General features: G+C 38.2%; 2 protein-coding genes across 2 annotated transcripts in view; one reads left to right on the top strand and one right to left on the bottom strand.

Annotated features, from left to right (window-relative positions):
- The window catches only part of LOC106056440 (pyrokinin-1 receptor-like), a 231321-nt gene extending 221760 nt beyond the window's left edge, over positions 1-9561 (top strand). Inside the window, exon 5 of the mRNA XM_056032859.1 lies at positions 2478-9561. Within this exon, the coding sequence (XP_055888834.1) occupies positions 2478-3103 (626 nt within the window). The 3' untranslated portion in view covers positions 3104-9561. The remainder of the gene's footprint in view (positions 1-2477) is intronic.
- On the bottom strand, positions 6861-10839 carry LOC129926798 (uncharacterized). The gene has a single exon (XM_056032858.1). The coding sequence runs from the start codon at positions 10837-10839 to the stop codon at positions 7183-7185; it is 3657 nt and encodes a 1218-aa protein (XP_055888833.1). The 3' UTR covers positions 6861-7182.
- Between the last annotated feature and the right edge of the window lie 3654 nt (positions 10840-14493).

The following is a 14493-nucleotide window of genomic DNA, read 5'->3' as shown; positions in this document are numbered from 1 at the left end:
TTTTGCCGAAGAGATCAATTTTTAAAAATCAAAGCGATCTCCTATTTTAAATTTTGTTGCCACGAATAAAACTTTCAGAATTAAACTTCACACTCGAGTTATTACCTCTCTATTCATCTTTCCTCAATCCAATGGAAACTCTCTCTTTTTATTTACATCTAATGATCTAATCCTTTTGCTTTCGCACAAAACATAAACAAAAAATAATGACGTAATATCATATAATATTAATACATCCTTCCTATTGAAGTTATTAACACACCCTTCCTTTTAAAGTTCTTAATAGTGATATCTACTAGCAGGGCCGGCCCTAGCATTTGCGGGGCCCTATGCGAAACGGATCGCGCGGGGCCTAGTCTGGGTAGGGATAAGCATAATGTCAAAATTATTTTTTTTTTGAATTAGAAAATAGGCCTACTTTCGTCTTTGCAATAAATTTTTATCAAATGAAAGCTCGCAATGCCACTTTTATTTATTGGCACCCCAAAATGTCAATTTCGTCTATTCTTCAGGAGATTTGAATAAATTAAAAAAAAGTTCAGGACTTTATCGTATATTTTGCCTTTTCATGAGATTTCCTGGAGGCCCTGAAAAATCAGGAGGTCGCGAAAACCCTGTTATTTTATATACGTTATAATTGTTTAATTTAATAAAGTACACTTGGAATTAGCGCGGGGCCTATGAAAGCGCGGCGCCCACTGCGACCGGCACTGTCTACTAGGAACTTTAACAATTCGTCCACTTCTGGTTGTCTTGACTGAACAAGTTCTCTAGACGTTGGTCTATAACTGTCTGTTTCGTTTGTTCCAACAGTTTGCAGTTCATTGTCTTCATCGGTATCATAGTACCCAGAGATTTCTTCATCGAAACTCTTATTCAAAAAGCGTTGATTTCTTCTGTATGTTTTTCCATCGTTTGTCTTTATGATGTAAGATCTGGGTGCTGAATGTTTTTTTTATGACAACTGCTTTCTGCTATGTTTGACCTAGACGAACTCTCCGACAGAATAATCTTTAGGTAGTCTTGCTTTTGCATCGTATTTCACTTTGCTTTTCATCTGTTCATCGTTGAGTAATGTCTCTGCATTTTGAGCTACCGATGGTTTCAATAGTTTGTGATCAGTTGGAATGATTCCCTGAGTCTTCTACTCGTCAGCAGTTGTGATGGTGAATACGGCAGTCCACTTATCGGAGTATTTCTATACTCGAGCATAACGAGATATGGATCTTTCCCACTTTTGTATGCTTTGAATACTTTTGCTTTCACACAAAACATAAACAACCAACAATGACGTAATACCATATAATATTAGCACAGAACCTTCTTCATGCAGTAAAAAATGTAAGAATTTTTTGCCTATCTGGAATTCTGGTCAAAGCTCCTGTGCCCAATTAATATAGTTCGGAAGAAACTACAAAAGTCTGGACTGCATATACGGGAATCTGCTAAAGAAATTAGTACCCTTTCATGCTTTCTGCAAAATGATGAGAAACTGACAAAAACCCAATCCATCAAAAAAGCAAAAGAAGGTAGTGAATACTATGGATTCCCTGTAATCAAAACAACCATATGAAAGAAAAGACTTGATGGGAAGTTGAGTTCTAATGTAGGACTGTCAATACAACTGCAATTCAAACGTGTTGCGACAGAAGTGCTGGACAGATTTCATATGGAGATGAAGGGCAGATTCCAAGGCTGGAAAGAAAATGGATACCTTTGGGTTTCTTCTTGAACCAAGACACCTGTTAGAAGACACGCTTATGACAAACTGTGCTGGAAAATCGCTTTTTCAATGATGTCATTGATGCACGAGCACTTTTCATCAACAAACAGTAATACAATCACCAATAGACATATTGAGGAAACAGGCTTCATATGGGAATTACGTGTGCTCAAACTTTGCAACCTCCTCCGAATACCGCTAACACAGGCCACTTCCATTACGTCATGTGAGAGATCATTCTCAAAGCTCAAGTTCATCAAAAACTATCTCAGGAGCACAATGACGCAAGAAAGGCTTATCATGGTTTTAATGTCAGTGAAGTCACAAATACTAGAAAGTATCGATGTAGTTGATGTTATAGATGTCTTTGCTGCACGACGTGAAGCGATATTAATTTAGATTTGTCACTTGTGCATTATTTAATTACTAAACAACGGTATTATTCATTAAAAGAGTCTTGATGATTACTTTTTGTTAAGTTTACTGATATACTGAACCAATTTGATTTGGGGCTTATATATTTTTGCTTACATTATCTCATGTCATATGTCGAATGTCAAAATGCAAGGGGCCCCACAAAGAGGTCAATCCCCCTGGGCCCCCAAATCCCTAGTTACGCCCCTGAGTCTAGCGTTCCTTTACTGTTGGTTTTGACATTGTTAAGCATTGACTTATGTATACAAAGTCTTAAATAATAACTTTTGTATACAAAGTCTTAAATAATAACTTTTCAACTGTTTTCTTTATGTTTCAGGAGTGCTGTATTTTCTAAGCTGTACGGTCAACCCTATTCTCTACAACTTATTATCCAGAAAGTTTCGCCAGGCCTTCAAGCGGACCCTCTGCCGGTGCTGCTTCAAGCTTGACTCTCATTCCATTCCGGCCTTCTACAAGCTCAAGGCCAAGTTCGTCGGCACCGAACGGCGTTCCCCGGGTCTGAATAACAGTAACACTTGCTACCTCTACCCGGACAACGGGATACGCCTGGCTAAGTTCACGGAAAACGACGCCAGAAAGGGACTCAGGCACCTGCCTTACGGCTACGCCCACCCATCCACCAACGAGACCTCGCTAAAGAACTCCAGCCCCACAGCGGCGGGCGGCAACTCCAGCGGCGCCCACGCTCACTCTGATGGACGCCTTCATCGCATCTGCCGTCATAAGTATTGCTCTACCCGCCGCGCCGGGATGTCGCCCACAGGATCTACCGGGCCGCAGGTTCTGGCCACACCCAACGCCCGGACAATAATTTCTTACCCTGACATCCTGTGCCACACAAGACATAGCCTGAATGAACCTTCGGTGCTGGTAAAAGAAAGAGTCTCAAAATCTGAGTCTGTCAGCCACATCTTTAAAAGTAACGTTAAGGTGTCCTGGTGACCTTTGTAAACTCTATATCCTTACAATTTTATTACTTTTCATACCAGCGTTCATTACATTTTATGTGTCCTAGTAAAACATTGTTCTTTGCTATGTAAAAATACATTGAACAGATATTAAGTAATATGTCACATTGGACCGTAACATCTCAAATTATTTTAAACATTTATTTTTTTTGGGCCTTGCGATTTCCACTAACCAAAGTCATACTACATTGGGTGGACAGCAGTTTTATTTTATAGCATAGTAGAGGCGTCTCTAAGATTTGTGTCACCCGGTGCATCTAATGGCACCAGCCCCAATCCCAATAAAACTTTTCCAAAGTAATTTCCGAATAAAATCCTTATTGTTGATACAATATAAATAAAAAGATCCATTTTCATACATTTATTAGAACACAACTATTAAATGTGTCACCGATTCTTTTTTTTTTAAGTGGTGCCCCTAAAAAAGGCAAATCTGTTATTAGCTTTGTGTAGCCTGTCCGTCCGTCTGTCTGTCCGTTTGTAAGTATTTCTGTCCGTCCGTCCATCTCGTTTAGATCGCAAAAACTAGAAAAGATATTGAAAATCCGATATCATATTTTAGATTTTTCAAAGTCCTGGTGCAATGGCTACTTTTGGTCGATTCTAAAAGCTAAAAATTATTTTTTTTTAAATTAAATAGGCAACCAGTATTATTTCATAAAAATACAACATATTTACTATTTTTTATTATTAATAGAAATAGTAAATCTGTTAATAGGAGAGACAACATTTCTGTATATTTTAAAACGATTATGCAAACGATCTTTTCCCCTATAACAATGCTGTAAAAAATATTTGTATTGCTAAATTAATAGTTAACTGTTATACAAGCTATTTACATTGTAAATCAATTGTTTTAGTTATAAAAGAGAAAAAGCTTTTAGTATGTATATAGGTCGAAAGTAATTTAAAACATTTAATACAAAGTGTTTCCTGTTATACACGTGAAGGGCAGTGTTGCATCACGTATGAACAACAATTTGTTATTTAACTAAATGGAAAAGTGAAGATGGAGAGGCTGGCGCTTTAGAAAATCATCAATTAGATAATCTTTCAATAACATCACTTAGGTCAGATTCACTGGTCAGATTCACAGCGAACCATATCTTTACAGCAATCAGATCAATGAATAAATAGGAATATTAACAATGTAACAATAATAGCATATATAGAATGTGGTATTATATCGTCAGTCGACCTGATAGCACCATAATATCCGCAACACTTTCGATACGTAGATTTCTCTTTATGTATGTAAGTTGAGATAAATTGTGTTTATTGATAGTCTGTAGTTCATGGCTTCTGATAGTCATGCTGAAAAAATTGAAACATGCCATTGTACCTGCCCGAGTGGTCCACTTTGGGGGCTGTATCCGAGTTTCTGTTTCAACACAAACCATCTTTCTAACCTTATTTTTAATCAGTTGCTTCTGTCATTATATCGCATTGGTGTCACGTGTCACTAGTTGCGATCAGCACCCCCACTTGTCTCTAGCAGCACAACTCTTATATAAAATAAGCTATTGAAAATTATGTAAGTAATTTGTAATATGCACGACCTCAGTGACTGTATTCAATTTGAATGAAAAATAGTAAATAACTAGCAAATAAATGTGTTTCTACGGAGAGTCACGATCCACAAGAATTAGGAAAGACTTACAAGCTTGTCTTATCTTCATAACTAGGTCAATCTTTAGTGAAATACAACGCATCCCGCCCCTGACTCTAACGGTCGATATGTAAACCATAAAGCAATTAACAGCATCGAGAGACGTAAAGACAAGATAATCTTCAATGTATGACCCACTTCTAAAATCTCTTTTATTTGTTTTAAGTCTTGGCCAGAACGGCTTAGAGATGATGCATGGAGATGTTAATTGATTGGCTCTTTCAATATATATCATATTTATCTATATTTGCACATAGATCTATGTACATTCATTTTCAAATAATTTGTAATTCGTTTTTTTTTTAAATTTCTGTATTTATTTTATGTTCGTTTTATCCATTTTTCTTTTAGTTTTACAAACATTTGAATGTAAATAGTACTCGCGCCAAGTCTTTCAATAACTTCTCTAAGCAGACGTCAAAATGCTCATTGTTGCTGTCTGCTGTACAAAGTCTGCTTGACACTGTAACTAAAGAACATTTCGACTACAGTTTTGTAGTCCATTCTCGCGATGTTGTTAAAAGATCTCTACTAAATGTTTTCGTGAAATGTATGAAAAGCAAGACCGCTTATCGCATTAGAAGTAATTGAAGAATAATTACTATTTATTTAGAAGCTTAAGAGTTGGCATCTGTACATTAATACCCATGTGCAAACAATGAAAATCTGTTACAAGCTTGCAGTCAAGAACTCTTGTCTAGCATGCTGTTATTTGTATGATAATACTCTTGTTTCATCCTTCAACAATAAATGCATTGAAGAACAATAGATATAACGGATTGACTACAGATACAATACGCTTAATACAATACAATAATCTTTGCACACTATAGTCAAGTTCAAATGTAGTCTCAGATCTGTCCAGTTTAGGTTCATAGATTGTGGACAGTAGATAATAGAAGGATAGGAAATTAAGTCGAATTGGGGAAGCAATCGCCACATAAACAATCTGTTTTCTTGTATTGACATATTTCTATTGAAACTATCACTATTCACTCGCTGTTTTTAGTCTCAGTGGAAATACAAAATTTATTCCTTTTTTTTATATATACGCTCAACTTTCATCTAGACTTTTGCTCCAATTATGAGACAATGACTAAAATGGCAAAAATATTTCATTACAGACACATTTTTGAATGATTTGACATTCTGAATATTTAAAAAAAAAAAAGGTTGCAGAACAAACATTGTGTAAAGATTTTTGAGTCTCCAATCAAGACATTGTCTTTCAATTTAGTACATTTTCTTCATTCTTCATTCCCAGGAGACAAAGACATATTACTGAATTTGAACCAAGTAGACAACATAGAAGATATAGTAGTACAAGAAAATGGAATTCAAAAACTATTAGCCAACACCAAACCAAATAAAGCTTCTGGACCTGATGGTATTCCAGCTAGATTACTCAAAGAACTAAGTAATGAGCTAGCCCCAGTGTTCAAAATACTCTTTCAGGCTTCACTTAACCAGGGCAGAGTACCAAAGGACTGGAAAGAAGCTAATGTCACCCCCCTATTTAAAAAAGGAGAAAAATCTGACCCAGGGAACTACAGACCAGTATCACTTACCAGCATCACATGTAAAATCCTAGAACACATAATATGTAGCAACATCATAAACCACTTAGACAAACATAATGTCCTCACACCATACCAACATGGCTTTAGGAAATATAGATCATGTGAAACACAACTAATAGGACTAATTGATGATTTTTCAAAAGGTTTAGATAATAGTGAACAAATAGATGCTATCTTACTAGACTTTTCTAAGGCTTTTGACAAAGTTCACCACCATAGTTTGCTTAAAAAATTAAAATATTTCGGCATTAATGGTCCACTGCATCAGTGGATTAAAGACTTTCTGATAGGGAGAGAACAAACTGTAATAATAAATGGCTCTAAATCAACACCGATAACAGTAAACTCAGGTGTACCTCAAGGTACAGTCTTGGGTCCACTACTATTTTTAATTTACATAAATGATTTACCAAATTGCATTAGTTCAGGAACAAAAGTCAGATTATTTGCAGACTGTTGTACTTAATAATAACAATACCATGTTACATTCAAAGCTTTATTTCACTGAATGACAAACAACTACACACATAGTAGAGTTCACAACACGGACTACGAAATACGGTCAGTACACAGGTTAACAAGTGTAACAAACACTAAGGGGTGACAATCCAAATAAGCAAATTCACGACATTCACCCCACGTTTAAATTTTATACATATAACACAACATTAAGTAGTCAAAGCAAATACAATGATTAATAAAACATAAGCATCTAAACACATCTGCAATACTGGTTAATAGCAAACTGTTTATCAAACACATTAGTCTATTATACAGCAACTGTTTATCGAACACATCAGTCTGTTAAACCCTGTAGTTGGGTCTTGATTTTCGTTCTCTTAGGTTGTATCGGCAGTTTGGATCGGCAGTATCAGTACAATCAGTATCAGTACTAACAACATTACTTGGTGACTCGATGGTAGGGGCTTCAACCGGGTCCACTTCCCCCGAAAGGGGTGGTTTGGTTGTTCGGTTAACAGGAGGGTTCAGAGAAGAGTTCTCTGTGTTGCTTTCTGTTTCGCTTTGAAGTGAGGGTGTCGCATTCCTGGGGGAACCGTCTCTCAGCACAGGGGGTCTCACATTCTCTGTGAAACAGTCTTTTTCTTTGGGCGCCAACAATCTTAAAGAAACTGTTTCTTCTCGGCCCGTAGATGTTTTGATAAGAGCGTATTGAGGGTTGCTGTTCACCAGCTCTACCTCCTCTGTTAAAGGGTCATACTTAGAGGATCTATTATTTCTTTTTAACAACACGGGGCCAGGAGATGTTAACCACGTTGGTAGGGAGGTTCCAGAAGTACTTTTGCGATAGTATCCAAAGAGTCTCTCGTGTGGAGTTTTATTCGTCGCCGTACACAGAAGTGACCGAATTGAGTGCAACGCGTCTTGCAATACTAGTTCCCACTGAGACGTACTCAAGTCCTGGGAGTGTAAAGCTAAGGTTATAGCTTTCCAAAGGGTACTGTTCAGTTTCTCTATTTGACCATTTCCTCTAGGGTTGTAAGCCGTGGTCCTGCTCGTAGCAACTCCTCTTTCGTTAAGGTACTTCTGTACTTCAGCAGACATAAAGGAAGTACCTCTGTCGGTATGGACATAGGAAGGTAGCCCGAATAAGGCGAACAACTCATTTAGGCATTTAATAACAGTAGCAGATGACATATCTGGGCATGCAAAGGCAAAAGGAAACCTAGAGAATTCGTCGATCATGGTAAGCAGATATTTATTGCGTGAGTTGGAAGGGAGAGGTCCCTTAAAGTCCATGCTTATTCTTTCGAATGGCTGAGTGGCTTTGATTAATTGTCCTATTGGCGGCTTGAAGAATCGAGGTTTAAGTTCAGCACATGACTGGCACTGGTCGATCACTGTTCTGACGTCATCGGTGGAAAAAGGTAGATTTTTTGATCTCACAAAATGTAGCATTCTTGTTACACCAGGGTGACACAAACTATTGTGGAGTAATTTTAGGTCGTTACGTGACATTGCGGATAAGTAGCGATTTCTGCTGAAAGTGTCAGCAGCAGTGTTCTGTGTACCTGGTCTGTAAACGACGTCATAGTGAAAGCAGGATAGCTCTAACCTCCACCTTTGGATCTTCTCATTCTTGATCTTGCCTTTATTTTGTCTACAATACATAAACGACACGGATCGCTGGTCTGTGACAAGGGTAAATGGTCTTCCAATAAGAAAGTGTTTCCATTTCCTCAAAGATTCTACTATTGCATACGCTTCTTTTTCCACTGATGAGTGCCTTCTTTCGCTTTGCGATAGTGTCCGGGAAAAGAAAGCCACAGGCCGGCCATCTTGATTAAGTGTAGCTGCTATAGCTATGTCAGACGCATCTGTCTCCACTGTTAGTGGGCGAGTGTAATCAATGGTGTACACGGCGGATTCCTCGAGCTCGTCCTTTAGGTTCTGGAATGCTTGTTTGACTTCCTCAGGGACAGGAAATCGTTTATTTCTAGCTAAGAGGCTGATTTTGTCTGAGAAGTTAGGAATCCATAGAGAATAATAAGCCAGCAGACCCACTATTCGTTTCTGTTCTCGCAGGTTCGACGGAGCATTTAATTCCCGCAAGGCTGTGAATCTTTCAGGGTCAGGCTTGAGCTGACCTTTAGATATTTCGTATCCCAGCAGTCTGACGCTATGTGTTCCTATCTCACTTTTAGCTTCGTTGAAGGTAATGCCATACTTCTGAGCTACTTTGAAGAATCTCTGCAGGTTTCTATCATGAGATTCATTATCATGTCCACAGATGGTCACATTGTCCACATAAGCGAATGTATTTTCTAGTTGCTCATCTTCGATTATTTTATCTATGGTTCGCTGGAAACAAGCCACTCCATTTGTAACTCCAAATGGAATTCTTCGAAACTGGTAAAGTCTACCCCCAGCCTCAAAAGCTGTATATGGCCTTTCTTCTTCTTTAATCGGGATCTGATGATAAGCATTTTTGAGGTCCAGAGTGCTGAAGACAGAAAACTGTGATATCTTCTCCGCTAATTCATCCATTCTTGGCATGGGATAGGCGTCTAGCAGCGTATATCTGTTGATCGTCTGGCTATAGTCAATAACCATACGTCTTTTGTGCCTCTCATTGGATGTTATTAGAACCTGTGCCCGCCAGGGGGACTTTGAGGGTTCTATTACTTCTTCTTTGAGTAGTCTCTGAATCTCAGCATTAATAAACTTAGAGTCCAGTAGTGAGTGTCTGCGTGACTTAGTTGCCACTGGGGTGCAGTTTGGAGATAAGTTACCAAAAAGACTAGGCGCCTCTACTTTGGCTGGTCTAAGGGTACTTACGCACAGAGGTGGTCTCTTCCCACTAAAGGGAATCTGTAGATTCTCGTGTAGGCTTATGAAATCCAAACCTAGAATAACATCTGAACACAATCCATCTAAGAGTGACAGTTTAATATTTTCATATTTTTCATCTTTGAGTTGAATGGTAGCAAAGATATGGCCTTCAGTAACTCGAGACAGGTGAGTAGAAGCCATAAATATTCTGTCCACAGAGGTTTTTATCGGCCATTTGTGATTCCTGGCAACTCGAGCTGACACGTAACTCTCACAGCTTCCAGTGTCTATCAAGGCTTTAAGTGGCACCCCATTGAGAAGAATCAAGGAGGTTGATTTGCCTAGTCCTAAAGAGTGCAATGTAGCGAGGGCAAATGCTGTAGATTTTCTTGATTTGCAAGATCTCTGAAAATGTCCCTTCTTGCCACACTGATTACATGTGGCTTCACGTGCGGGGCACTCATTACGAGGATGTCTTCCTCTGCCACAGAAGTAACACTTGATAGATATAGCGCTTACCTCTTGTTTTGTTTGAGTCGAATTAACCGAGGCTCGTAGATCAGGCAACTGGGGAGCGACAGGATCAGCAGGGTGTTCTCTTACAGCATTTGTAGTAGCCCCACTAGTGGTTTCTGACTGTGACTCGTACAACAACGAATGTTGATAGGCGTGTTCAAGTACTCTGGCTTCCTCAAATGCATCCTTTAACTTTAAATCTGTTTTCTCAAGGAGACGTTTTCTAATGCTGTTGGAGGCAATACCTGTGATGAATGCATCGCGTATGGACTCGTCACGATGTTGCTCAGCTGTCAAGGCTTTGAAATTGCAATCCTTGGATAGACTGCGGAGTTTTTGAAGAAAGGCGTCAACGCTTTGACCCTGTTCTTGTCTGCACGTGGCTAACTTGTGCCTTGCGAAGACCTCGTTATTGGGTTGCACATAGATGTTGTTTAGTGACTGGATCGCTTCCTCATATGTTTCCTTGTCACTAATCATCTGGTACACCGATGGCGAAATGTAGTTAATTAGTAGTTTCTTGTTATCTACATTTTCTATAGTAACTACAGACAGAAAGTTTTTAAATGTTTCGTACCAGTGCAGCCACTTTTCTTGTGCTTGAGGTGCGGTAGGTTCCACATCGAACCTTTCAGGCCGAAGTAGTCTATCCATGTTTAGACAGATTCAGTGAAATAAATTGTTGTACTTAATAATAACAATACCATGTTACATTCAAAGCTTTATTTCACTGAATGACAAACAACTACACACATAGTAGAGTTCACAACACGGACTACGAAATACGGTCAGTACACAGGTTAACAAGTGTAACAAACACTAAGGGGTGACAATCCAAATAAGCAAATTCACGACACAGACGATTGCATAATATATAGAACAATAAAAACAACACAAGACACAGATATTTTACAAAGAGAATTAGATGAATTACAGAAATGGGAATCAAATTGGAGCATGTCTTTCCACCCAGAAAAATGTCAGTTGTTAAGAGTAACAAAAAAACTAAAACAAATTAATTCCACTTATCTTATTCATGGCAAACCAGTATCACAGACTAAAAACGCAAAATACCTAGGTGTTATAATAAATGAAAAACTATCATGGAATCCACATATTGATGAAACTACAAAAAAATCAAACAAAGCATTAGGATTTATTAAAAGAAATTTCTATAAATCAAATAAGAACATAAAACTAAAATGTTACTTAACCTTGGTTAGGCCAATAATAGAATATGCATCCTCCGTTTGGGACCCCTCAACTCAAGAAAACATTAAGAAACTGGAACAGACACAAAATAGAGCAGTGAGATTCATAACAAACGAATATTCACATTTGACTAGAGTAACACCTTTAGTAAAATCACTAAATTTAGAAAGCCTTCAGGACAGAAGGCTCAAAAGTAAAGTAGCAATCATACATAAAACACTGAACCATAATCTTCAAATACAAAAACAAAATTTAATAAAATACTCTGAAAGACACAAAGATAAAGGCACATTCCTCGTCCCATATGCTAGGACAAATTTGTACAAATACTCCTTCTTCCCTAGTGCTATTAGAGCATGGAATGGGTTGCCTGAGCTAGCCAGGAAAACCAGTGACTTGGCAGAATTTAAGTCATTGGTTAATATGCATGACTAAATGCATGACGCGTAGGACGTAATCATCTTCTTTTTTGAAGTAACGTCTGTATTATATAAGATAAGATAAGATAAGATTCTCCTTTGAAATCAAATTTGCCTGGCTTATTCCTTTTTGGCAAGATCTTTAATAACATATCTTTGTAAGTTCTTCGGTAACGTTTCTCAACAAAGTTTATTTTATTAGGGGCGTACCTTATCAGGAAATGTGCTGTAAGAAGACTAAGGTGTAAACATCGTTTCTTGAAAGAAATCCGAACGAGAATTTGTAGGACTGGGATTTTTTTTTATACAAATTACCATCTGAAATAAACTAAAAAAAAATAAAGGTTCTTGATTCAAGCGCACAATTTACAAAGGTTGACTGCCAGCCGTTGAAATCTGCTTGCTAAAGATGGTATTCGTCTTCGGGACATTTGATGGTCTCAGATTTCAATGGACAATGTTTGTTACTGTGCTTGTACTTTATTTCATGATTGGCCAAGTTTAATCTTCTGTATTACTTCACCTCTAAGACAGTGAGGGAACCAAAAAGAACCATCGTCTGTTCAATCTTCCGTTTCAACTGTGTCGATGATGGCTGTCTTTAGAGGTATTCTGGGAGAAAAAAATAGACTGTGTGTGTGTATGAACTGCGGGAACTTATTACACACGGGAACTTATTACACACGGGAACTTATTACACACGGGAACTTATTACACACGGGAACTTATTACACACGGACTGATTCGGTGAACGTAGCAGACGTAAACTATTTTATCTGATATATTTTAACAAAACAAGCAAACATTTTACAATGTGACATGCAAGGGCGTAGCTAGGAATTTTCCATCGTTTGGGGGGCCGCATGGCTTGATCTCTTTTGGGGCCCCTGCATTTTGCGTAAAATTTAATTTCTAATGTAAAAAAAATTCATTTGGGGCGCCCTCAAGTTGGGGCTGGGGGGATTCTCAAATTCTCCCCCTTACTCCCCCACCCTAGCCATCCCACTGGTGACTTGTATTATTTAGTTAACATTAACGCTTTTGAAAGATGTAGGTTTTTTTTTTCTATAAAAAATAACTCAAAGTTGGCAGTGAATTTGTCATTCAAAGGACAGGAAAATGTTAAACATACAAACGCATTTTAAAAAGTCAACCAGAAATGAGACCCAGCAGTTATGATTAGCCACTTTTACGTACATGAAGAAAATGTGTTACTAAACTCATTAAACCATCATTACCAAAATTGCATTTATATGAAACAAATTTTGTGATAATTCATTGAATGTATTTTTTTCTCAACTCTGTTTTTGCCTCTTTTGTGATATTCAAATCTAAATAAAATTTACAGCATTAACTTTGTCTAGTGTGTGCTTAGTTGATTGTATTTATGTAGGCTACATCTCTCAAGAGGAAATCGCCATCAGGATCACAAGCCGAGCCTTCCCCAGGTTGTAAGCTAAGATTAAACGGTCATATCACAAGATCCACAGGGCTTGCTAAGGCCTTCCTACAGGAAACAATGCCAGATAAACGAAGGAAAGGAAGACCAAAAAAAAAAAAAAAAACAAGAAAAACAATGTGAAAGAATGCACTTCTAGATCTAGACATTGATAAGACAATTTTTATTAGTCCAATAAAATGGAAATTCAGTTAGACTGCAATTAATCACCTCAGCGTAATCTCTGTAACAATAACAATATAGATGTAAATACGAACAACATTCACACACGAAACACATACACACTTACAACCAGCGCTTTATGAATTAGACTTCTATGTACTTTTCGATGACGACAGATGACCTTGTAACACTTTGGCCGAAATTGGGATAAAGGAGTTCAAATCTTTCTGTTTTTAGTCCTAATGGAAACGGAGACGACCACTTCGTTCAGATCTGATGTAACACTGGTTTAATGGTTATTATAGCTTTTATATAGCGCTACTAACATGCTCAGTGGGAGGGGGTATCTGGGAGTTGGTTGTCCGTGCTGCCAATAGGCGCTCAGTAAACACAACTCTGCCCGAGTCGGGTGTCGAACCTCGAGCCCCCTTCTACGTAGCCAACCCAAGTTCAAGCGCACTTGGCCTCTCGACCACGCTTCCCACAATGGTTGCAGTTTGTCATTAAGAAACGTTTGTGTGTGTAAGGCAGTGCAGTTCAAGACAGGACAGCGAGTAGACCGGGACTGTTAGTCTGCCATGAAGTCGGTCCTGGTGGAGTCCTAAAGTGAATGTACGAGTCCAGGTAGAGATAGAGACAGTAGAGTTTATTAGTTTAGTACTGTGATGTACAGTATGGCATTTTTAGTGTTGATGTATTGCCAATTGTGTCATATTGGCTGTTTTAATTGACCATTATTAAAGCACCAGATTATTTGGAGCCTTGTCGTCAAGTTCTTGATGTGTTAGATGTGCTGTGTTGTGTTTAGCAGTGTTTACAGAAGGCCTGATAAGGAAAGATCGTAACAATATTCTTTAATGAAAAAGTTCTTCAAGAGAGGGTAGCTATGTTCGAGTGATATACGGTACTTTTTAAATTAGTCTATTTAGTCTATGTCTTTGTGCCAGTCATTAGCGGTTCCAGAACTTTGGAGTGGGGGGGCGATTTTTTCTCCAAACCCTAATCCTAACGCCCAGTAAACCCAAACCCTAAGTATAAATAAACGCGCGTACAGTG

This window comes from Biomphalaria glabrata, chromosome 6 (genome assembly GCF_947242115.1).
Source record: "Biomphalaria glabrata chromosome 6, xgBioGlab47.1, whole genome shotgun sequence".
NCBI classification, from domain to species: domain Eukaryota; kingdom Metazoa; phylum Mollusca; class Gastropoda; family Planorbidae; genus Biomphalaria; species Biomphalaria glabrata.
Note: the sequence above shows the minus strand (reverse complement) of the source record. Positions and strands in the feature narration are given on the sequence as shown.

Coding starts and splice junctions, on each gene's coding strand:
- LOC129926798 (XM_056032858.1), bottom strand. CDS start 10,839: ATGGATAGACTACTTCGGCCTGAAAGGTTCGATGTGGAACCTACCGCA.